Genomic DNA, 26238 nt, shown 5'->3' with positions numbered 1-26238 from the left:
ATAATAATAAAAATAATAAATCTACAAAGCCCTTACTCTCTCACAGCTCTCATTGTCTCAGCGCTCTCGTGTGTACACTGCGTCTTTCCTACTGCCTGCCTCTCTCATAGCCCTCACTTGCTCACTGCGTGAGTCTCCCTCACAACCTTTGCTCATTTACCACCTTTGTCTCTCTCATAGTCTCTGTGCTTTCCTATCCAGTTTTGCACTCTCTCTCTGTTTCTTAGACCATCCACCTGACTTCCTGTTCTATGTGGGCCGATGGCTGCTATTTAAGAGACACTGAGGCAGGCATAAGGCTCCTGAAGTGGTTCCCTGCCTTGTATGGCCCTGGAGTTCTCATGCCACTCTATTTAATCCCAGTCACTGGAAGAGGGGGCGGCCTAGCACCAGAGAGACGTTCATGTGCCACATTCTGGCACCTGTACTAGGGAAAGGCCAACCCCTGGGTTAGGGTTTCTTTAAGGATTTGCACAGAGGATCATCAGATTTGCTGGGTGCAATAAATTAAAATTAAGAAAACAACCTGAACTGCAGTAGCAATGTGAAACCTCTTACCTTTATCAAACATTTCCTTCAAGACTCCTCGTTTTATCAGCTCCTCTCTGCTTTGCCTCATTGATATCTTCCTTTCCAGAGCTGTAATGACAATAATACACAGGTAAGCAGAAATCAGAAGACCAGACAGCAAAAAAAACTTGATACTAATTCTTTCTGCAGTTCCTTGAACACATTTGTATTATTTCTGTCCTCTTGACGCCTTCCCCTCCTGTTTTTGAGTGTTTTTCTTGTCTTGCTCAAACCTTCTGCCATGTTTTTTGTCTTTATTCTGCCTTGTCCAACCACAGTACACCTAGACCTCTTTCTGCATCCTTAATGACTCGCAATCTATAATGCAGAAGGCCTAGGACAGTTACAGTCGTGACACATCTAATGGAGAAGTAGGCTGGCGTCCATATTTAAGGTGGGTCCTCATCAATTCTTTTGCCAAATATTTTTCCACTGAGCCTCAGGTGAGAAAGAACTGTTAGAATTATTTAGAAAGAGAGGCTAAAAGATCACAGTAGGGGGCCACTCAAATCTGACCAAACTTGAGAAAGTGGCATTGCTGGTTTAAAACTCAGGAATTGGAAATATGAAGCTGTTTCCTACACACCAGGAAGTAAGTTTGTGAGAGTAATTTGTTTCTTTCAACCCATGCATAATTTATGAGACACATTTTTGACGTAACCTACTGTGGCCACCCCTCCTTGGTCTGGACTACAAATTACCCCATGCTTGGGATGGAGAGTACCACATAAGACATTATATTTACTAATACGATTTATCTTCAGGTTCGTAGCTTGAGTAGGGGATGAGACAGGGTCCCGGTCACTCCGATACCACAATTCTGTGCCCATCCCAAACAACCTTTTAATTGTAGCACCACAGAGCAGATAAAATCATCACACTAGACTAAAACAGTAACTAACCCTTTTACTAGTATTGTGTAAGTAAACAGTAAATCCAACCAGAACATTAAATGAGAAAAGTACAGTAGTGAAGTGTAATATAAACTTGCAATTTTCTTATTTTATATCAAGCAATTCAAAAACAACACTGGGTATGGCCTGTTAGCCAGGGCAACCAACATAATCATATGGATAGTATATAAAAAATAGGGAATGCTAATAAAAAAAAAAGGTGTGGGGAAAAGGAAATGAAATACACAACTTTCAAAAGTTGCCTGTACCCCTGAGTACTCAAGGGGGAGGGGGCACATCCACCCAAATGTCACCAGTTTGTAAAGTGTGCACCTTGTCCCAAACACAAAATTATGTGGAAAAAAAAATCAATCAAGAAAATAGATGACAATCCAAATAGATGAGCACTACAGTGTGTTAAAGTTTTCTCTCTCCTGGAGATCGTCCCCAAATGGTTTACTTGGTACTAAACAGAAAGCAGGCCTAGTTTTAGTCTCTTTCTGAATGACCACGATCCACCAGTTTTTCTTTCCCTGTATGTTCAGAATTCAACAGTGCAAACTCTGGCTGGAATTTCGATTAATCAACATGTGACACCTTACTTAAAAAAGTATCATTGGTTACCTATTGACCGGAGAATCAAATTCAAAGTGGCAATTTTAGCCTTTAAGGTCCCAAGTAGTTTTAATTCAGTACTGAAATTGTACCAACCCACAAAGGCATTGAGAACTAGTTCGCAAATGCTATTGGATGTACCATCTTTTAAAGTATTTCAAAGATGTACCATCTTTCAAAGTATTTCAAAGATGTACCATCTTTCAAAAAAATCCAGATGTATTCCACACATTAAGAAAGGTGGAAGGAAGGCAAAATGACTACCGGCATGGTTAAAAGGTGAAGTAAAAGAGGCTATTTTAGCCAAAAAAAAAATCCTTCAAAAATTGGAAGAAGGATCCATTGAAGAAAATAGGAAAAAGCATAAGCATTGTCGAGTTTAAGTGAGAACGGTTGAGTTAAGTGATAAGTGTCGAGTTATTGATAAGGCAGGCTAAGAGAGAATGAAATGAAGTTGGCCATAGAGGCAAAAACTCATAATAAAACCTTTTTAAAATATATCCAAAGCAGGAAACCTCCGAGGGATTCGGTTGGACCATTAGATGACCAAGAGGTTAAAGGAGCTCTTAGGGAAGATAAGGCCATTGCAGAAAGACTAAATTAATTCTTTGCTTCTGTATTTACTAATGAGGATGTTGGGGAGATACCGGTTCTGGAGATGTTTTTCAAGGGTGATGAGTAAGATGAAGTAAACCAAATCACTGTGAACCTGGAAGATGGAGTAGGCCAGACTGACAAACTAAAGAGTAGCAAATTACCTGTTGCACGCCCTGTCCGCATCCGGCCTCTGCACAGGCCTGCTCACCACTCTGGCTCTTCTGCAGGTCCTGGGTCGGCCTCCCCAGAGGTAGCCGCAAGCTCTTCCAGGCCTCAGTGTCCCTACTGCGCACCAGGCCTCACGCCGGAGTTCGGCTTCTTCCGTGGCATTGGCCACGCCCCATGCGTGCACGGGCGGACTGCCCGGCCTCTTGTAGGGCCAGGTCCTAGCTCCGTGGCGCGCCCTGATTGAAGGAACTACTTAAGGAAGTCGCTGCCTGCACTTCCTTGCCTTGGTAATCGGGTCGGCATTGTATTCTGTGCTAGATTGTCACTGCGTTCTAAGCCTTGTTCCAGTCTCGTTCCAGTCTTGTTTCAGGATCCTACTGTTCCAGCGTCCCTCTGTACCTGCATCTGTCCGTCCTTCTACCAGGTAGTACCCTCGGAATGTCTCTCTGGTACTGACCTCGGCCTGTTCCCTGACCTCTCTGTCTGCTGCCTGCCTCCTGACCTCTGCCTGCCTTGTGACCTCATCTGACCTCCGGAACCTGACCTCTGCCTCATCGACTACTCCTTGGACTATCTCCCAGATTCTGACCTCTGCCTGATTGACCACGCCTCCTGATTCTGGCTCTGTCCCTTGCCTTGTAATCGCCTACGCTGTCCTGGTCCTCCCTGCTCCATCAGACCTACAGCCTCGAGTCCGACCGCGCTCCCTTGCTGTTCGTGGGCATGCCTGTCTACTACCTCTCCAGGAGACCCAGCGAGGCCCAACTAAGTCCAAGTGGCCCAGGTCTCTACAGGCTCCACCCGGGGGGACCGTGGGCTTCCAGTGGTGAAGCTCATCCTAGTCTCTGTCTCCTCCAGTGCTCCGCCCCCTGGGGGCAGGTGCTTCCCGGTCCCTACCAGGGAGCCGTTCTCCACTGCTCCAGGACAAGGGTCCACCCCCGAGCACATTACCTGGACCAGATAGTAAGCACTCCAGGATTCTGAAGGAACTAAAAATGAAATTTCAGATCTATCAGTTAAAATTTGTAACCTATCATTAAAATCATCCACTGTACCTGAATAGTGGAGGGTGGCCCATGTAACCCCAATATTCAAAAAGTGCTCCAGGATTGATCCGGGAAACTATTGTCCATTGAGCCTGACTTCCATGCCGGTAAATAATGCGAACTATTCTAAAGATCGAAATCACAGACCTTATAGAAAGACATGGTTTAATGGAACACGGTCAGCATGGATTTATCCAAGGGAAGTCTTTCCTCACAAATCTGCTTCATTTTTTGGAAGGGGTTAATAAAAATGTAGATAAAGGTGAACCGGTAGATGTAGTGTATTTGGATTTTCAGAAGGCGTTTGACAAATTCCCTCATGAGAGGCTTCTAAGAAAACTAAAAATTCATGGGACAGGAGGCGATGTCCTTTTGTGGATTACAAACTGGTTAAAAAATGGGAAACAGAGTAGGATTAAATGGTCAATTTTCTCAGTGGAAAAGGGTAAACAGTGGCGTGCCTCAGGGATCTGTACTTAGACCGGTGCTTTTCAATATATATATAAATGATCTGGAAAGGAATACGATGAGTGAGGTTATCAAATTTGCATATGATACAAAATTATTTAGAGTAGTTAAATCACAAGTGGATTGTGATAAATTGCAGGAGGACTTTGCGAGTCTAGAAGATTGGGCATCCAAATGGCAGATGAAATTTAATGTGGACAAGTGCAAGGTAATGCATGTAGCGTAAAATAACCCATGCTGTAGTTATATGATATTAGGTTCCATATTAGGAGCTATCACCCAGGAAAAAGATCTAGGTGTCATAGTGGATAATACATTGAAATTATCGGCTCTGTGTGCTGCAGCAGTCAAAAAAGCAAACAATGTTAGGAATTATAAGGAAGAGAATGCTGAATAAAATGGAAAATTTCATAATGTTTCTGTATCACTCCATGGTGAAAATGCATCTTAAGTACTGTATACAATTCTGCTCGCTGCAGCTCAAGAAAGATATAATTGCACTGGAGAAGGTACAGAGAAGGGCAACCAAAATGAAAAAGGGGATGGAATGGCTTCCCTATGAGGAAAGGCTAAAGACTTTAAGGCTGTTAGCTTGGAGAAGAGATGGCTGAAGGGGGATATGGTAGAAGTCTATAAAATCAGGAGAGGTCTAGAACGGGTAAATGTGAATCAGTTATTTACTAGAGGTATGCATTCAATTGCAATGTATTGGCACCCTGCAACATATATGCCATATTCATTGTATTTGTGGGGGTCACAAAAAGTATGGTGAACCCTCACGAATACAACGTATCACTAACGAATAAACCACCACCCTCATGACCCCCCAAGACTTGCCAAAAGTCCCTGGTGGTCCAGCGGGGCCCTGGAGCGATCTCCTGCACTCGGGCCGTCGGCTGCCGGTATTCAAAATAGCGCCGATAGCCTTTGCCCTTACTATGTCACAGGGGCTACCGGTGCCATTGGTCGGCCCTTGTCACATGATAGGAGCAATGGACGGCCGGCGCCATCTTGTGCTCCTACCATGTGACAGGGGCTGACCAATGGCACCGGTAGCTCCTGTGACATAGTAAGGGCAAAGGCTATTGGCGCTATTTTGAATACCGGCAGCCGACGGCCCAAGTGCAGGAGATCACTCCTGCAGGAGATCGCTCCAGGACCCCACTGGACCACCAGGGACTTTTGGCAAGTCTTGGGGGGCTCAGGAGGGTGGGGGGTTGTAGTTAATTACATTTAAAGGGTTGGGATAGGGGATTTTTTGGGACACAAATACATATGTAACTAATGAACTGATTGGGGTCCCCCGAGAACGGATGCAACGGATTTGGATCCCGACGAATACGAATACCGAATGGGATGAATCCGTCCCTGCTGCACATCCCTATTATTTACTCTTTCGGATAATAGAAGGACTAGGGGGCACTCCATGAAGTTAGTAAGTGGCACATTTTAAACAAATCGGAAAAAATTATTTTTCACTCAATGCACAGTTAAGCTCTAAAATATTTTTTGCCAGAGGATGTAGTTAGGGCAGTTAGTGGAGCTGGCTTTAAAAAAGGTTTGGATAAGTTCTTGGAGAAGTCCATAAACTGCTATTAATCAAGTTGTCTTAGAGAATAGCCACTGCTATTACTGGCATCAGTAGCATGGGATCTACTTAATGTTTGGGTACTTGCCAGGTACTTGTAGCCTGGATTGGCCACTTTTGGAAACAGGATGCTGGGCTTGATAAACCCTTGGTCTGACCCAGTAATGCATATTTTTATGTTCATTGGTTACCTATTGTCTGGAAAAATCAAATTCAAAGCAGCAATTTTAGTATTTAAGGTCCCAGATAGTTTTAATTCAGTACTGAAATTGTACCAACCCACAAGGGCATTGAGATCTAGCTCAAAAATGCAATTGGATGTACCATCTTTTAAAGTAATTTGATTAGACAAATGAAGAGAGAGAGACTGTTCTTTGTGCAGAGACCAACAATTTGGAATTCATTACAAGTGAGTTTGAAGGTTGAAACTGGGCTTTTAAAGTTCAGGTAAACGGTTAAACCCTTCTTCGTTCTGCAGGCATTTGGGTAATTGCTGAATGTAGAATATGAAGCAATAGCAAAAGGTAATTATTTTATTTGTGAGGAAGCAGGTGGTGGCACAAGGTCTAAATCAGCTTAGATCATTGTATTCTGAATTTCTGGGTAAATGCATGTATAGTTTGTGAAGCTCTGAAATTGTAAACCGTCCAGAAATGTTGATAGGCGGCTAATCAATATTTTAATAAATAAATAAATACATAAGAGTTTATGCTTGATTTTGGCTGAAAAAATCTGAAGCAAATAAAATGAGATATTGAATCTGAGGACAAAAGGCAAGGAAACAAACCTTCTCCCTCCTCTGCTAAAATATTCTCTGTGCAAAGTTTAGATTACTTAACTCAGTCTTTTAGGAGGGTGATCCATCCTTGTGGTCCTGGGCCTGGATATCTCTGGAAAGGAAGTCTCTCAGACTCTCAGCTCTTGGCTCCTATGTCCCTTGTTGGGATTTTACATGTAACTTGGCTATGAAGCAAGAACAGCTATCTGTCTCTATATTTCCTCAGAGGTAGATTTTAAAAGCGTTGCTCATGCAAAAACGGTCACATACAAGTGTATGCCGGCCATGTGCAAAAAGCTGCAAAATACGCATGTACATACCAGTGCGTGCGTCAAGATTTAGGGGGTGGAAAAGGACCAGGGCATGGGTATTCCATGGCGGGGCCAAGACTTAACATGCGAAACTCCGAATTTTAAAAAAGCTGATCATGGCACGTGTTGGCGTTTTATCCGCATAACTTTACTGCTAGGCCTGATGAGGAGCAAGTCTGGAGATCTCACGTTTTAGGGCTTTCAGCACAGCGTCAGGGGCAGGGGTCAAGTAGGGAGCTTAAAATATGAAGAACCATAAGGTTGAAGACTTCAATATCAACTGAACAAACTGGTGGACTAATTGGTTTTTCCCTTGCGCATGTTTTAAAAGCCGCCTGCATATGCGCATAAAAGTTACTAAAGCCCTAGTGTAAATATGCACGGGACATTTACTCGAGCCACCTCTTAAGATTATGCACACACATATGCACAGCAGGAGTATTTTAAATGATATGTGCGTATTTACATACATGATATAAAATTGCAGCATATCTCTGCTCGCGCAGCAATACACGCATTTATGGGCTCACGCATGTTCCTTTTAAAATTAGCCAGTCGGAGTGCAGACTTCTGTTTCTTCCTCTCAATAATTAGCTCTTCAAAAGAAGAACGGATTGCAGGGCTGCCAGATGCAATCCTCTCTTCCTTGCTCCTGGGTCCAACTCCTGGCCATCCCCATCTCGCACACACAGAGCCAGCCAAATTACACCTTTTCCACCTTAAATGGTCTCCCAGCATTCCTTTGGCTTTCTCCTGTGTTGGCTATATAGTGCTGTTCTCTGGGCAGGCTAAACAGTACAGCCCTTTTCTCAACTTGTTAATATTGTGAGTGCTGGATGCTGGTTCTTGCAGAACATTTGTCATTCACAGGAGAGAACACAGAGGTTTTTGACGTATTTTTATATTCCTTCTCCTTGGCTGCAGCGGCTTACAGTCTCTGCAGGGGTGAAAACCCCTTTTTGTCAGGTCCAAAATACATCACTCAGATCCAGATGCAGCTTGGTCCACATTGTTAGCCTCCAACACATGATAAGCTCATGGGAGAAGGAACCTGGTTTGCTATTATACAGTAAGGATTTCGATTCTCTTTTAGAAACCAAGAGGTAGGAGACGAAATAAAAGAACAGTAGATAATAATCTCATTACCCTGACTACCATGAAAATCTGCATGAAAATTGCAAGACTATAATTTGGAAATTATTGCATGTAAGGGCAGCTGAAATATTTGGTGGGTGGGGAATGGATGGAAGGGGGTAGAGGTTTTCTGTATTTTTCAATAAGATGGATGAAGGGTTTTTCAAAGGGCGAACCTGGCAGTTACTAGAGCACCAAAATATTTTTGAGGGGTGGCAAAATCCAGCTAATAAGAGGCCCAGAAGGGTTCTATGCCAGAGCCAATAATGCCAAAGAAGTGAATGCTGTGCTATGGCAACTGCCGCCGGTAGGAGGGAGTGCTAAGCTGGAGCTGTCGCCAATAGATAAGTTGGGGGAAGGGATAAATGACCAAAGTTTCACATAGGGCACCAAATACTCTTGCAATAGCCCTGAGTGGATGAAGATATAGAAATTGGTATCTAAGATAAAACCAGAAAAGAATACATTGACAATAAGAAATGTTTTATGATGTATACTGGAATGTTTTATAATATGTATGTTTTATTGTAAATTGTTTTGATACACTATGGTATATAAATAACATGCACATAAATAAATACACTCTAAGCTCCCCCCACTCCTGAAAACAAAAACAAACCCGAGGCTGTTTTCAAGAAGGTATATAAGTTGATGTGACTTTGGCTTGTGCAATATATTGATCACAGTATGCAAATGACTATTAAAAGTACACCACAAGGCCCAGTGAGCCCTACTGATTTGATGGCTGCAATAAATGAACAGAGCAATGGTTTTGCCCAGTTTCACTCCTACCCTAGCCCTAGGATTCTCACGTCACCTCTATCCCACTTCTTGCACCAAAAAATCCCAATAACATTGACATTTCTGTATCATACATAAACAAATTCAAAGAAATGTATGATAATCAATTGAAAACAAAATCTGCCAAAACCAGTATGCAAAGCATACTGATCTCAGTATGCAGTGGCAGCCAAGAAAGCAAATAGAATACTAGGAATTATTAGGAAAGGAATGGAGAATAAAACAGAGAACACCATAATGCCTCTGTATCACTCCATGGTGAGATTGCACCTTGAGGTCAATATTTAAAGCTGGTCGTTTAAGTAACTTAGCTGGACTTAAATTACCCAGCTAAATTACAAGGTATATTCAGCAGTATGGCTAAGCCGCTGACTGTAAGAGTATATTGCCACACTTAGCCATATACATAAGTTACATCCGGCTTTGTCATCTCTAAGTGCCCCTTTTACCCCTTGATTATCAAATGGTCCAACTCACTCCCTCACAGACATTTTACTTCAAATGTACCTGAAAATGTTTTATTATGAGTTCTTGTTTCCATGGCAAGCTTCTTTTTAAAATCTTCTCTTTGCCTTCCTTATCAATGCTTTGCATCTAACTTGCCAGTGCTTATGTGTTTCCTGTTTTCTTCATTCGGATGCCTTTTCCATTTCTTGAAAGATGTTCTTTTAGCTATTTTAGCCTCTCTCATCTCACCTTTTAACCATATCAGTAATCATTTAGCTTTCTTTCCACCTTTTCTAATGCATGGAAAACATTTAGTCTGGGCTTCCAATAACATCCATGCCTGATCTAAACTCTTAACCTCTGTAGCTGCTCCTTTCAGATTTTCCTCTTTTCCTCATTTTATCATTCACCTTTTTGAAAGTTAAATGCTGTTGCAACAGATTTTTTTAGTGTCCTCCTTCCAGTTAAGTGAATTTTGATCATGTTGTGATCACTATTGTCAAGTGGCTCCAACAAGGTTAGCTCTTGTACCAAATCCTGTGTTCTACTAAGGACTAGGTATAAAATAGTTTCCCCTCTTGTGGATTCTTTTACCAACTGCTCCATGAAGCAGTCACTTATTTCATCTAGGAACTTTACCTCTCTGGCATGTCTTAATGTGACACTGACCCAGACAATACTGGGGTAACTGAAATCACCCATTATTACTGTGCTGCTGATTTTATTAGCTTCTCTAATTTCTTTTAGCATTTCATTGTCTGTCTGTTCATTCTGGTCAGGTGGACAGTAATACACCCGTACTGCTATTTTAATCCCCTTTTCACCTGGAATTTCTATCCATAAAGATTCAACATTGTATTTTGATTCCTGAGGAATATTTATCCTGTTTGACTCAATGCCCTCTTTAATATAGAGTGCCCTCTTTAATATAGAGTGTTTGGATAATTGCCAGGTTCTTGTGGCCTGGTTTGGCCTCTGTTGGAAACAGGATGCTGGGCTTGATGGACCCTTGGTCTGACCCAGCATGGCATTTCTTATGTTCTTATGTAACCCCTCCACCCATTTGATCTATCCGATCATTTCAATATAATTTGTACCCTAGTTTCAGTGTCCCATTGGTTATCCTCCTCCCACCACGTCTCAGAGATGCCAGTTATATCTACCTCTTCATCCAGTACTATACACTCTGTCTCATCTTATTTTTTTTAGACTTCTAGCATTTATACACAGACATTTCAAAGTGTATTTTGTTGTTTGTATTAAACTGCTTATCAGTTGACAGGGGTAATTTGAAATTTTTATGCTCTGTCTGCTCTTTACATAAAGGCACCAGGTCCACTTTAGCATTTATTGCAATCTCTCTACCAGAATGCCCTTATTTCCCTGTTCTCTTAATATCCTTCAAAGATACATCATTCCAAAGCATGCGCTGCTGAGTGACTGTCGGCTTTCCCCTTGTCTAGTTTAAAAGCTGCTCTATCTCCTTTTTAAAGGTTAGTGCCAGCAGCTTGGTTCCATTCTGGTTAAGGTAGAGCCCCCCCTTCCCCAACATTATGTCCAGTTCCTAACAAAATTAAAACCTTCTTTTCTGCAGAATAGTCTCATCCATGCATTGACACTCTGGAGCTCTGCCTGCCTCTAGGGTTCTGCTCATGGAATGGGGAGCATTTCTGAGAACGCTACCCTGGAGGTTCTAGATTTCAACTTTCTACCTAAAAACCTAAATTTAGCTTCCAGAATCTCCCTCCTGCACTTTCCTTTATCATTGGTAATAACATGTACCAAGACAGCTGGCTCCTCCCCAGCAGTATCTAAAATCCTATCTATGTGATGAGTGAGGTCCACAACCTTTGCACCAGTCAGGTAAGTTACTAAGCGATCCTCATGTCCACCAGCCAGACAGCTATCTACCTTCCTAATAATCAAATTACCAACTACAACAGCCATCCTTACCCTTCCCTCTTGGACCTGTGCCCCTGGAGACATCCTCAGTGCGAGAGGATACTACATCACCTTGAAGGCAGGTCCTAGCTATAGGATTGCTTCCTGCCTCACCAAGGTGATGCTCTCCTTCCAGGTGACCTTTCCCCTCCGAAGCAGCACAGGGATTGCCAGACTGGAGTTAGGAGTTTCCTACAATGTCCCTGAAGGTCTCCTCTATATACCTCTCCTCTGGGTCTGCCACTTTAGCTTCCGGTGATCAGACTCATTCTCTGAGAGCTCTTTGCACTTAGTGCACACATACAACCTCTCGCCAGCTGGGAAATAATGATATATGTGGCACTTAGTGCAAAAGACTGGAAAGCCTCCCTTCTATCTGCATCTTAATTTTGTTGATTTGTTATCAAGTTTAAATTTCTAAGGGAGTAGAGAAGTAAACCTAATCTAAAATACTTTAAATCTATGATTTATTTTATATTTGTCTGCAATGACCCTCAAAACACTATAATCTATTTATATCTACCTAGGTACTCACCTTGTTGATTTTTGTTTTGAATTAAATTCATTCTGAATAAAGCCTGTAGTAAATTTATACTAAGGAGTTGTGAGTTTCTTTTTTGCTGAAAAAGGTGCTGAAGCTGGGGCTGTGACCTCTCCCAGGGGGCTGCTAGATAGAACATGCAGATGAGTTTTCCAGTTTTCTTCTGCTGCAAGGAGTCTGAAGCCCAAATTCGCTTGCAGTGACCTCTGGAGTCCTCTCCCTGGGGGCCTTCTGGGTAGAATATTCAGATGAGCCTTCCAGTCCTCTTCTGCTGCCGTCTGAATGGCAAAACCGGTATATTTAGCCACTTACCTGGTTAAATTCTTGCCGGATAAGTGGGGGTTATTCCGGGGGCAGATAGGAGGTATTCTGGGGAGGAGCGACGTTAGCCCCTGGTCGGGTCACAGATCTGTCCTCAAGATAGCCGGATAAATGTATCTGGCTATCTTTAAAACCACATTGCTGAATATACCCTGCTAGTTAGCTGGATCAAGTTATCTGGCTAACAAACCGAGCCACACAGTGGCTGAAAATGGACTCGCGCAGATTTTTTACGAGCTATCGTAAGACGTTCTTGGTCTTAATATTCAAGAATTCCAATATTATATAATAATTTGTGAGGAGGAAGTCTACTGATGTTGAGCGAGTTGAGAAACTCTGCTGGATACAAATGCTAACAATTCAGTTAAAAAAAATGTAAACATTTTTTTTTTAGTTACTAGGCTAGATCTACGAGTTTCATGGTAAAAAATGATTCCAGTTTCTTGCCTTCATACATATCTTGAAAAATTGGTAGCTGTAGGCTGAATGGTTCTGCAGATAATGTGTACACAGACAGGCAAAGTGAATGCATAAGTGATTTTTTTTTAAAGTACTATAAAGAAGGAATGCATTTGTTTCTACTCGTTTCCCTGTGAACTCTTCTGAGCCACTAATGCTACAACCCCCAGTGAGCAGCAGTCATTCAAATGGGTTAAAGAGCAGTCTGCAATCCATCCCCTCAAAACGGTAAGTATTATTTATGCTGTGGGCCATTATATTTAGGAGGATTCTGAAACAGCTTTAACCTTATCATAAAGTCAATCAAATGTTGCCAGCACAGGTTGGGAAAAGTAGTATCAAAAATAGTACAAGGATAGCAGGGTTTGATTTACGCGGGAGTCACCATACTCCAGCCTGATGAGAAGATGAGGAAGGGAGGGGACAGAGAAATCATGAAAGAATTATAAATCTTTACATTTTTTTCTGCAAGAGGGAGGCAAGGGGGAGGTGGGTTACAAATAAAAGCATCAAATCAATGGTTTTGTTTCTGTAACACTGATTATTTCGTTACGATGTGATTTCATGTTAACGCGAATGTAGATAAGACATTGTAATGACGGGTGCACTCTTGTGAAAAAGTAAAAAAAACCAAAAACATCCTCAGCCTGCAAAAATCAAAAAAGCTGATGACTGCAGTTTACTGTACCGGATATGCTAATGTCATGGGCTGCTGGAAACACTTCCAATAGTCAGACGTGACAAGCATTACAGTCATAAACAGAGAGAAACAATGTGACAGACGCTGCACACTCTTAAAAATAATTAGCCAGCAAGACAACCAGGCAAGGGTGGAGAGAAAGAAAGGCAAGGGGATAACTTCGCGCTACACTTTTTATTTCTGCGTATACTTTAATTCTGAGGTTGAACCAAAGAACACTGCAACACGGCAGGGTCGCCAACTGTCAGTAAATAGTAAAAAAGAAAAAAGGCAAACCAAAAATGGTAAGAGCCATAAAAATAATTCCATGTTAGTAAAAGCGACCTGAGCGATGGGGCCTGTATCTCCAGTGATGTGGACTCGGGCTCTCTGAGGCTGCAGTACTTGAGAGCCGGGGACTACATCTTCTTGATGCATAAAGGAGTGAATCTCGGCATGGGAAGCCCAAATGGTGATGACATAATGTGTGTCAGTAAAATAAATCTGGATGGTGGCCAGTAAAAAAAAAAAAAAAAAAAAGTTTCCTGAGTTGGAAATTAGCACACAGTGTCCTCCAGAGATGAGGGTCTGGACAGAAGCTTCCCCACATAGAGGCTGGTGTCACTGTGAGAGACTAAGGTGCAGATTTTATAAAACTATGTACGCGCGTACTTTTGTTCACGCAGCCTGCCTCCATTCCCTCCGAGGCTGCTCCGAAATCAGAGCGGCCTCGGAGGGAACTTTCCTTCCACCCCCCCACACCTTCCCCTCCTTCCCCTCCCTAACCCACACCCCCGGCCCTATCTAAACCCTCCCCCTACCTTTGTTGCACAAGTTACGCCTGCCCAAGGCAGGCGTAACTTGCGTGCGCCCGGCCGGCCGCCGGCGCGCCATGGTCCGGTCCGGGGGCTGGTCCGGAGGCCGCGGCCACGCCCCTGGAATGCCTTCGATGATGCGCCGGCCATGACACGCCCCCAACACGCCCCCCCATCCAGGAAAGCCCCGGGACTTACGCGCATCTTGGGGATTTGCGCGTGCCGGCAGCCTATGCAAGATAGGCTCGGCGCGCACGGGGGGGGGGTTTGGGGTAGGTTTTCGGGGGTTATGCGCCTAACATACGCACGTAACCCTTTGAAAATCTACCCCTAAGAATGGTGGTTATTTGGGGCCTCCTGTTAAAAGGCTGACTGGGATTTTGCACCCCACCTGCTTCTAGCAGTAAGTACACCCCCTCCCCCAAATCACATTAAATAAACCAGTAAGGAGGGTGGTGGTTCCAGAAATAGGCCCTCAGCACCTTTACCACATCAAAGCCGGCTCATACACCAAAGAAGCCGACATAGATCTCAGAGGGTGAAGATATTAGATAGTGACAGCACTTTGTACAATAGCACAAAGAACAAAGCACTTTTTTTTTTCTAAATGCTGGAAAAAGAAAAGAATCCAAGCCCCAAATAAGCACACTGGTCTGCGTGAAGCATGGATGGCGTTTGAATAAGTTATCACAATTGTCTGAGTGAAATACCATGACTAAAACTGTTAAATAAATATCAGCTGGAACAGAACAAAGCCTTGATGTACACTGCATGAGAAGAATAAAGGACTTTTTTTTGCCAGGGTTTTTTTTTTTTTCTGTTCTTCTCTTTTCCTTTTTTTATGCCATGAAAGAAGCGAATAAATTCATCCACATTTACTTTGAAGGGAAGGGCTCGGAAGGAGGAACATAAAGGGATTTTATTATGCAAAACACATTTCTATCTTGGAAACCACGTCACTCCAACCATCTGACTGATACATTGTTGAACAAAAACTCTCCAGTTGATCAAGTAAAAAAAACTGAAGGAACTGTATATCACAGATGTGCCAGTATCTAATTGAAAATATGCAAAAAACCGGCTGGTGCAACAATGAATAGTTACTAATATTTGATTACATATGATCTTTGAACATCAATACTTTGCATCAGAGAGGAAAAGACCTCAGCGCTGGTACTGACTGAACTTATGCCGTCAGAATTTGTTAAAATCATGGGTCATAAAAACCTCTCATTTTTTGTTATTGATAATTCAAAAAAACATTTTTTATTGTGTTTTTTTGATTTTATTAAAAGATATCTTCTTAAACTGGTTTCTATGTTTTCTGTTTATGTTACTTGGATTGAATTAGAAAATCTGGTATGGGATCTGGGTGGGCGGAGGGACTGGACCAGATTTTGAGAAAAAATCCTGACTGGCTTCTAGGGGGGAAGAGCGTGGGGGGGGGGGGGGGGTACAGCCAGCCATTTCCATAGTCATTGATGATTGCTGTATGAGCTGCAGAACAAAGAATTTGCACCGGGCCTGGATTCCTGCCCACTGCAAACCTGGCTGCTGTCCAATTTCCTACTAGGTAGAGAAGGGGGGAGAGCCCAGCTGCTTAACAAACCAAGGCAGAAGCTTGCAAAACTATTGGCTCCCTCTCTACTCTGTGTGAAGAACAACCCGAGAACGGTAGGTAACCGAAAGGTTGGTGAAGAATATGTTGTGACCTTAGCTGCCCCTGCCTGACCAGAACAGAAGCTGGAGAGGAGGGGAGAGAGGCTGGACATAAGGGAAAGGAAAAAGAAATAAGCAAAACCGGAGAAAACAAAATCCTCAAGCAAAAAATTAATTAAAAGTCAGAATAAATAATAAAAAATATAAAAAAGCTAAAAATGAAATAAACAAAAAAGAGAAAACAATAACAAAAAAAGCCACTGCGTCCCCTGGAGGATCTCATGATGGCTCATGCAACTCTTTATCCAAAAATGGTTCTCCACCATTAGCATACCTTTAACCATTTTTTCAGTTTTGAAAAATCGTCTTTCATCTTATTTACCTTTCTGGCTTTTCTACTCTGTTTCAAATTGTCATTTCATCTGCTCACATTCCCTTCTAAGCTTTTCCCAATGTCACTTACAAAGACATTGAAAAGGACTGGGCTTAGCACTGATCTTTGTGGCTCCCTGCTGGTTACCTTCCCTTCACCAGAGCAGACCCCAATGGCTATCACTTTTGAGTTCAGTTGCACAACAGATTTCTCAATCAGTTTATGTTTTTTATTTCAATACCCAGGCTGGCTAGCTTGCTCTCCACATCTAGTGCAGCACCTCTAATCTACTATGCTGGCCGTTTCAAAGAAACCAATCAAATCTAACCATTGCCTGTGATTCTGTAACTCACTAGCTTCGAGGTATTGCACTATTCTTTCTCTCAGCAGTGCCTCCATTACTTTACCCAGCACTGATCCCTGAAGCCATAGGTGACACAACATTTGTTTTGAGAGAAGAAAGGCCACTTTTTCATTGCAAACTGGATTTTAGTGTGGCTTCTTTTTGCTCCACCTCCCTTTATTTTGTGTGTGTTTTTTTCCCCCCTAATGAAATAAAGCTGCAGAAATCCAATATTCACAGCAGCAGTATAAAGGATGCTATAAAAGCTACCATAGAAACCATTTGCTTTAAGTTTTGGGCCTAGGTAGTCTTCTCAGAACTCTGAGCTTCCAAATCATTTGGAACCTGGAGGGGCTTCACCAAGGGGGTGCGGTGCCTTGTGGTTCTGGGACTCTGGGCAATTCCACCCTGCCTGTCATTATTTATAAGAACAGGGCCACCTGAAACGGAGGTGCACGAGTTTGCCACTCAGACTGGCAGAGCTCTCAGTACCGTCCTTGAGCCTGGCACTGTAATGACAGCCCCTGAAAAAAGAGGGCCGTGCATGATGGCTCTTCCTAAGAGCCGAGCGCTCCCTTGGAATCAGTTGGGTGCTGCCGACTTGCACGGTCTTCACGACAAGTCGCTGGTCTCACTGCCTCCACCGGGTTTCTGGCTCTGTTGACCTAGGATGCGGGAACTGAGCGTCATCTCATGCAAAGCAGACCTCATCAGGCAAAATCCCACTAATTCTCATGTCCAACAGCACTCTTTGCAAGGACAGACACCTTATTTTACCTCAGAGTAACGTGAATGCTATGTGGCATGTTTTCATTACATTTTCAATCAACCTGCATTTCTATCATTTTAATAGCATATCTGTACCTTTTATCACAGTTTGGAACGCTCCAATTAGCTACTATACACTAATTATTTTATGCATTTGGTAAATGAGACAAATTTGTTTCCTTATTTCTCTAAATATATCCCTATATATATATATATATATATATATATATATACAGATATAAGTTGCTGTGGTGAGTAACCACTAACCTATTGACGATGTTTTCGGAAACAGCAAATATCCAATCGTGGCTTCGCCTTCCATTCAGAACCAATGCATCTCATTTGCTCAAGCTTCCCTTCCAAAAGCAATTGGCAAGCAATCTTAGATGCAGAGCCTGTGTATTAATTACTACAGAATCTTTTTACATTAAAGCTATACTATACAATGATGCAATATAAGCCCACATCTGTTCACTGTCTTGCTGACCTGAAAGAATTTCTCACCCACTTCTAAAAGAAGACCGGGAGAAAAGAGGAGGAATCTCCTGGGCTCAAGATGGAGGCTGCTGCTCCTACTCTTTCCCGGCACACGGACACTGCACTGCCTCCTTCCAACCCATGCAGGCCCACACAACACAAATTCGGTTTCCGGTCCTGTGTGGGAAGGAAGAACAAGGAGGAAACAACCGCTGTGGTCCTGCCACTGCTGCATCCCCTAGTGTTCCATCGGCCCTGCACACTCTCCTGGCTGCAGAGATGTTAGTTCTTGATAACAGTTACAGGCAGCATTGTGGTGTCTCCCTGCCCATCTCCTGGTCTTTCTGGGCCCCCAAATTGCCAATGCAGGAACTCTGGGACAACTCTATGGGTTGATTAACCCAGTGGTTCTTAACCTTTTTCCCATCCTGACACACCTGACAGACCACACTCACATGTGTGACACACTGCACATTACAATTCATGGCGGAAATAAAATAAAGGCCCACAAGGGAAAGATACATATACGGTCTGAACAGAAATTGCATAAATAGTAAACATCCAATACCAAAACAGCACCAATTTCCAGCACTCAAACAGTAAACACCTTACTTAAGAAAAGGCAACACTGAAAATATTACACCAGGCCTTAAGACACCAATACATCTCCTATTAGGAAAACAGACCAAGCCAGGCTACTATAGAGCCCTACATAGAAACTACACGCCAGCAGAAAACCTCACCTGAATCACATGTGCTGACCCTCACCTAACAAAAAATAGAGAGACCAAAACGCACAACTAGAAGCATGCAGACAAAAACTGAATAGGAAACTGCAACAAGCCAGAGTCCCTGTATGCAGTGTAACAAAGGAAAAAGAGAAACATCACCAGTCCTTATAAAACAAATCAAAAAATATAAAATCAAAAGCAGCAAAACCACACTAACAAAAAGAACAGATTATTTCAAAACAGCTGATGAATGGAATATCCAATAATTAAAAACTCATAAAAAATTTCTAGATACCAATAAAATATTTCAAAATAGCAGACACAAAGGCCCAATAATGAAAGATAATAAGGATACAAAAAATGTTTTGCTCTGCATACCTGGGAACGTTTGATATCCAGGTGCCCTGAGATTGTTTTGAATTAGCAAGAGGAGGGATGGTTTGGTTGCAACGTTCTCCTCTCTCAGTCACACACAAGCTCTCTCTCTCTCTCACACGGCTCTCAATCGCTCACATATACACATGCTTTTTCTCTCTCACTTATATAGGCTTTTAATTACACATTTACACACATGCTGTCTGTCTTTTCAGGCTTATACATACAGGCTTTCAATTGCACACATACATGCTGTCTTTTTCTCTCACACACAGACTCTCATTCACATGCTTACACACATTCTCTCTCTCATTTACACACAGGCTCTCAATCACATACTCACATGCTCCATCACCTAAACCAGCTCTCAATCACACAGACACACATGCTCTCTCTCTTACTTATACACACAGGCTCTTAATCATAGATACACATGATCTCTCTCACACACAAAGGATCTCAATCATACAGGCATACTCTTTCATACATACAGGTTTTCAATCACAAACTTACACATACGGCTCTCAGTCATACACTTCCATTCATGATCTTTCTCACACACAGGCTCTCAATCACAGACATACTCTCTTTCACATATACAGGCCTCAATCATTCACATACATGCTGTCTCACTCACACACACACACAGCACCTCAAACACATATGCTTGCTCATTCACTCCCTCCCTCCCCCCCCACGAAGTAGCGACAGCAGCAGCCTCTTCCACTTCCAACCCTAAAGGCAGCAGCAACCTCCTTCACTTTCAGCCCTCACAGAGAAAGGAGTCCCATCGGCCGCGGGGCTTGACGTTGTTCCTCATTTTACTCCGAGTTGTGCTGCTCATCCTTCAAGGCCGCGCCTCTCTTCTTTTCTTCAGGCCAACGCTGCCCACACTAGCATGGTCTCTTCTTCCAGTGCACGCACCCGCTGCTCACCACTTCCTCTTCCGGGCCGCGGGGGGGGGGGGGTGGCAGGAAGAAGAGAGCATGCCAGTGCCGCTGACTCCAGCTGTCCTGCCGCGCTCCTCCCGGGCTATCAGCATTTTAAGCCCGGGCAGAGGACCTATTTTGCTTAGGTAGGGGGAGCAGCTGGGTCATCGGGGACCAGGAAGTGTGGCGACACACCGGTTGAGTACCACTGGATTAACCAATATTACCTTCAGTTCTTGATGCATATTCACATCTACCTCAGTGATAGTGCTCAAGGGGGGCTTATAATTGTCAGGGCCACAGAGGTCTCAAAAGATAAGTGACCTCTGCTACAGAGGTCAGTGTGGGTGGGAGCATGTTCGGAGATTTGACACTCCCTGGTGGGAAGGGGGTCTTAGTTTTAATAAAACTCCTGCAGCCATGTGTTGCAGAATGAGATTGGTGGGGTTTACTGAGAGGGAGTCAGAAGCCAGTCTGCAAACCGCAGTCTGAGGGTGCCACCTTCCCATGGAGTAGTGCTAGTGGGACCTTCTGCTTACTGAGCAGGGTCTGGAGAAAAAAGAATTCCTGTCTAAGAAAGGGTCTGAGACCCATACTCCCAGGAAGGGAAAGGGGCTCTCGGGGTCATTAGGGAGAGCCCCATGAGATCTGAAGAGAAGAGGATTCTAGGAAGCAGAGATGTTTAAAATTCCTCATCTGTCTTGGGAGAAATTTTGGTGACGTTTTCACAGAGAGAGTGGGAGCTTTGAGAATGGAAGAGACTGCTCATATGATGAACGAATCCTAAGGAGTTCCTACTTGAAAAGAAGTCTGCCAGAAACTGTAGAAACTGCTAAGAGAAAAGAGGAGTGCCGTCTTCAAAGACGCAAAGGGAACTGACCCGTTTGGGAGGGCAATTGTTATTGCTGCTAAAAGTGATTGACAAGGGTGGTTCTGTAATTAGGTAGGTGAGGTGGCCACGTTGAGCAGCAAAATTTGGAAGCTCCAGAACACCCCTTGCAGTGTCCGCCTCACTTTGCCATTCAAAGGCATGAGTTTCATGAAAATCTGGCAGAGTTTCCATACCTTGCCTGCAGGAAAGCCTGTGTGGTGCTGGTGGCGTTACTTGATAATATTCTGGCAAGAGTTCCCGCACCCCGCCAGCAGGAAGAAAATCCTGCTGCAGCACTCAGTGATGATGTGGCAGTGGGGGTTCCCACATCCCACCAGCAGGAAGAAGATCCTGGTACCGCGAAAACGTTTTCTTGCGATCCTGGGCCAATTCAATAGCTCTTAGTTTAATTATGCTGTGACTTTCTTGAGGTAAATTCTGGGCAAAAGCACAAACTTCAACACAAAAAAACTGAGATGTAGTTAATTTTGCATAATATTCCACATAAAATGTAACTACACGATTTGCATGATTCTTCAGCTCATTAGCAATTTTGCATAAGTCTTGCATGTGCACAAAAATGTGTGAAAAACAAGCAAATAGTGAGTAAAATTTGCAAACGCAATTTCACATGGGTTTTTTCTGTTTTTGTGCATGCTATCACATTTGCAAACACACTTCAGCATAACACACTTCATATCAGCAGGAATTATGCTGGGTAGGATTTTTAATTTGAAAAGGAGAAGCAATGTGAGCATGTGTTGCTTTGTATTTTTTAGTGAAATTGTTTAAATAAAATACCATAGGCTACACTCCCACTGGGTGCAGCTATCACAGAGAAATAAGAGCTTATTTTACATGCTGCCTTCCACTACTACCCTTAGAAACAGTTTTAAATTGATAAACCATTAATGATGAGAAATCTAGTTACAAGAACCAGCAAAGCAAATATGCTCAAATTCCACCAACAAATGGTAATCATAGTTACTTCCAAAAACCTCTGGAAGAAATGTGAGCCTATGCTTCCTTGTGCTCCTAGCTAAATAGGTTTTATTTATCTTTATAATTACTATCTAAACAGTCAATCACACTATGTACACCGCAATGTTTCTTTCTGGCTTCTGTTTCATTCCTAAGCAAAAAATAAGTCATCGTAAAATGTGGAAACCTCTTTCTAGGTGATCCATAATGGGTCTAAGTGAATCGGGCTTCTGTTAGTAGCACAAACAGAAGAGTGACATCCAAGACATTATTTAGATGGCACTTCCCATTAGATACGAATTTATAAATTGTCTGAAAATATGACAAGAGCAAATTATCTAGTGCATTTCTACTGCTAAGGGCGCTGCTGCTGCTGTGTGAAATTTGATTCGGAGGCCAGACTGGTAGTTCAGTGGCAAACGCTGCCATGCAGTTTTGATTCCCAGATCAGCAGGGACTAGAGATGCTGTGGAAGCAGCATTTACAGCCTCCAGGGCAAGTGGGAGAGGGAGTCTCAGTCACTGTGCAATGGTGACATCTACTGCCCAAGTGCAGGGTTACAGATGGTGCTGCAATCTCTGAGGCTTTCAGCCAAGGATGTAGCTGCAGTGACTGGGCTGAATGAGTGGGGAGGGGATATGAGGTAAGCGGTATCCCTCCCTCCCCCCCAGGTAATTGCAAATGACGACTCCTGGTGCTATAGCCCAATAAAGGCTGGTTCCATCTTGAGCTGGAAACCCAAGGAAGCAGGAAGAAACTTCTGGGCAAAAAAAAAGTAAATCGTTTTAACAGAAATTGTTATTTGAAAAATTGTATTTTTTCAAAACTGCCTTTTCAGTGGAAAGTATCAACAGGCTTTTTATTTTGTTAGTGCCCTCTGAACTAGCTGCTAATTGGCTGGTATCAACATTCTATTTTCTGTTTTAAAGTACAAGGCTGACTGTAATTGTGATGGGGGAGGAGGTACTAGAACTTGGTTCCTGGCCAAAATGTTCAGGGATGTCCTTGTGGCAGAGGTGTATTATGGGGCTCTGGTATATTTAACAACATAAGAACATGCCATCTTGGGTCAGACCAAGAATCCATCAAGCCCAGCATCCTGTTTCCAACAGTGGCTAATCCAGGCTACAAGTACCTGTCAAGTACCCAAAAACTAAGTATATCCCATGCTACAGATGCTAGTATTAGCAGTGGCTATTTTCTATGTCAACTTGATTAATAGCAGGTAATGGACTTCTCCTCCAATAACTTATCCAAACATTTTTAAACCCATCTACACTAACCACATCCTCTGGCAACAAATTCCAGAGTTTAATTGTGCGTTGAGTGAAAAATAATTTTCTTCAATTATTTTTAAATGTGCTACATGCTAACTTCATGGAGTGCCCCCTAGTCCTTCTATTATCCGAAAGAGTAAATAACCAATTCACATTTACCCTTTCTAGACCTCTCATGATTTTAAAGACCTCTATCATATCCCCCTTCAGCCGTCTCTTCTCCAAGCTGAACAGCCCTAACCTCTTCAGCCTTTGCTCATAGGAAAGCTGTTCCATCCCTTTTATCATTTTGGTTGCCCTTCTCTGTACCTCCTCCATCGCAACTATATCTTTTTTGAGATGTGGCGACCAGAATTGTACACAGTATTCAAGGTGTGGTCTCACCATGGAGTGATACAGAGGCATTATGACATTTTCCGTTTTATTCTCCATTCCCTTCCTAATAATTCCCAACATTCTATTTGCTTTTTTGACTGTCACAGCACACTGAGCCGACAATTTCAATGTATTATCCACTATGAAGCCTAGATCTGTTTTCTGGCTGGTAGCTCCTAATATGGAAACTAACCGTGTAATTACAGCATGGGTTATTTTTCCCTATATGCAACACCTTGCACTTGTCCACATAAAATTTCATCTGCCATTTGGATGCCCACTTTTCCAGTGTCATAAGGTCTGCAATTTATCAGAATCTGCTTGTGATTTAACTACTCTGAATAATTTTGTATCATCTGCAAATTTGATTACCTCACTCGTCATATTCCTTTCCAGATCATTTATAAATATATTGAAAAGCACGAGTCCTAGTACAGATCATAAGAACATAAGAAAATTCCATACTGGGTCAGACCAAGGGTCCATCAAGCCCAGCATCCTGTTTCCAACAATGGCCAATCCAGCCCTTGAGGCACTCCAATGTTTACCCTTTTCCACTGAGAAAATCGACCATTTAATCCTACTCTCTGTTTCCTGAATTTTAACCAGTTTGTAATCCATGAAAGTACATCGCAAATTATCCCATGACTTTTTACTTAAGAAACATAAGAAACATAAGAAAATGCCATACTGGGTCAGAGGTTAGAAGTCTCTCAAATGCCTTCTGAAAATCCAAATACACTACATCTACTGGTCCACCTTTATCCACATGTTTATTAACCCCTTCAAAAAAGTGAAGCAGATTTGTGAGTCAAGACTTGCCTTGGGTAAAGCCATGCTGACTTTGTTCCATTAAACCCTGTCTTTCTATATGTTCTGTGATTTTGATCTTTAGAACACTTTCCACTATTTTTCTTGGCACTGAAGTCAGGCTAACTAGTCTGAAGTTTCCCAAATCACTCTGGAGCCTTTTTAAATATTGGGGTTACATTAGCCACCCTCCAGTCTTCAGGTACAATGGATGATTTTAATGAAAGGTTACACATTTTAACTAATAGATCTGAAATTTCATTTTTGAGTTCCTTTTCATTTTTGAGTAAATCACCTGGACCAGATGGTGTGTACCATCTGGTCCAGGTGATTTACTACTCTTCAGTTTGTCAATCAGGCCTACCACATCTTCTAGGTTTACCGTGATTTGGTTCAATCCATCTGAATCATTACCCATGAAAACCTTCTCCGGACTGGGTATCTCTCCAACATCCTCTTCAGTAGACACTGAAGCGAAGAAATCGTTTAATCTTTCCACGATGGCCTTATCTTCTCTAAGTGCCCCTTTAACCGCGTGATCATCTATCGGTCCAACTGACTCCCTCACATGCTTTCTGTTTCGGATATATTTTTTAAAGTTTTTACTGTGAGTGTTTTCCTCTATGGCATACTTCTTTTCAAATTCTCTCTTATCCTATCTTATCAATGTCTTACATTTAACTTGCCAACGCTTATGCTTTATCCTATTTTCTTCTGTTGGATCCTTCTTCCAATTTTTGAATGAAGATGTTTTGTCTAAATAGTCTCTATCACCTCACCTTTTAACTGTGCTGGTAATCGTTCCTTCCATCTTTCTTAATGTGTGGAATACATCTGGACTGTGCTTCTAGGATGGTATTTTTTAACAATGTCCACATCTCCTGCACACTTTTTACCTTTGTAGCTGCTCCTTTCAGTTTTTTTCTATTTTTCTCATTTTATCAAAGTTTCCCTTTTGAAAGTTTAGCACTAGAGCCATGGATTTGCTTACTGTTCCCCTTCCAGTCATTAATTCAAATTTGACCATATTATGATCACTATTGCCAAGCAGCCCCACCACCATTACCTCTCTCACCAAATCCTGTGCTCCACTAAGAATTAGATCTAAAATTGCTCCCTCTCTCATCGGTTCCTGAACCAATTGCTCCATAAAACTGTCATTTATTCCATCCAGGAACTTTATCTCTGTTGTGACCGTTGCTGCTCGACATCCTCACTCCACGCTCTTTACCTCTGTGGCAACTCCCTCCGGGTCTGATGGACGGCTGGCTGCTACGGTGTCTCCATGCCATTCTCCCTCCGGCGTCCCCGGACCAGCTCAACGTTGCAGATCTGCCATGTTGCCTGAAGACCTAGGAGCGCGAACCTCAGGGGCATCCCCCTGACTTGAAGTCATCTACTTCCAATATTTAAAGGTCTCTGTTTCACTATCTAACTGAGTTAGCAAGGGGATTGCTTTTGGCTATGCTTCCCAAGCTACTCTGCCTCCTTGGACTTACCAGAGGTACCTGCTCCTCGGGGGCCTCGCTCTTTCTCTTTACTTTCAGATTACAGATAGGAACCTGGACACTCTGAAGATTCGCTACTGCCTGGAAGCTATCGCTGCTACAAACATTTGTGAGTTACCATCGCTCTCTCAGAGCTTTCCCTGGAACCAGTTACTCGCTCCTCGAGGGCCTAAATCTTTCCAGCTCCTGAGCTTTCTTGAGACCTTATGTGAATTTTGTCATCTAGTTCTGTTCATGAACTCTGCCTACTCTGCCTACTCACTTTCTACAGTTTCTCAACAGTTCAGCCATCCTGGATGGCTGTTCCAGTACCTGAGGGACTACAGCCCTGCTGGGCATATCAGCTCACTACTGCCACCTCTGGTGGTTTCAAAAACCTGTTTAATAAAAGAACCAATGTGTGTCTGTCTCCATATTCAAGCATAGCCAGTGGTCCCTCTCATGATATTCTCCCGGGGGCTTGGTCATCTGCCACCGGCCCAGGGATCCACCCACAACTATACCAGATTCATTACAGATTGCTACTCCTTAGCAAGACGATATCTGAGACACTACAAGATTGCTGACTCTCCCTTCTTTAGGAGCCAAT

The 26238-nt window shown here is 42.8% G+C and overlaps 1 protein-coding gene across 7 annotated transcripts in view; it reads right to left on the bottom strand.

The window, feature by feature from the left end:
- Positions 1 to 26238, bottom strand: part of PHACTR1 (phosphatase and actin regulator 1) — a 647384-nt gene that overhangs the window by 166042 nt on the left and 455104 nt on the right. For all 7 annotated transcript variants that reach the window (XM_029590673.1, XM_029590669.1, XM_029590672.1 and 4 more), the window contains one exon: positions 559 to 639. In XM_029590673.1, coding sequence (XP_029446533.1) covers positions 559 to 639 — 81 coding nt within the window. The remainder of the gene's footprint in view (positions 1 to 558; positions 640 to 26238) is intronic.

Source organism: Rhinatrema bivittatum, chromosome 2, assembly GCF_901001135.1.
Source record: "Rhinatrema bivittatum chromosome 2, aRhiBiv1.1, whole genome shotgun sequence".
Taxonomy (NCBI): domain Eukaryota; kingdom Metazoa; phylum Chordata; class Amphibia; order Gymnophiona; family Rhinatrematidae; genus Rhinatrema; species Rhinatrema bivittatum.
Note: the sequence above shows the minus strand (reverse complement) of the source record. Positions and strands in the feature narration are given on the sequence as shown.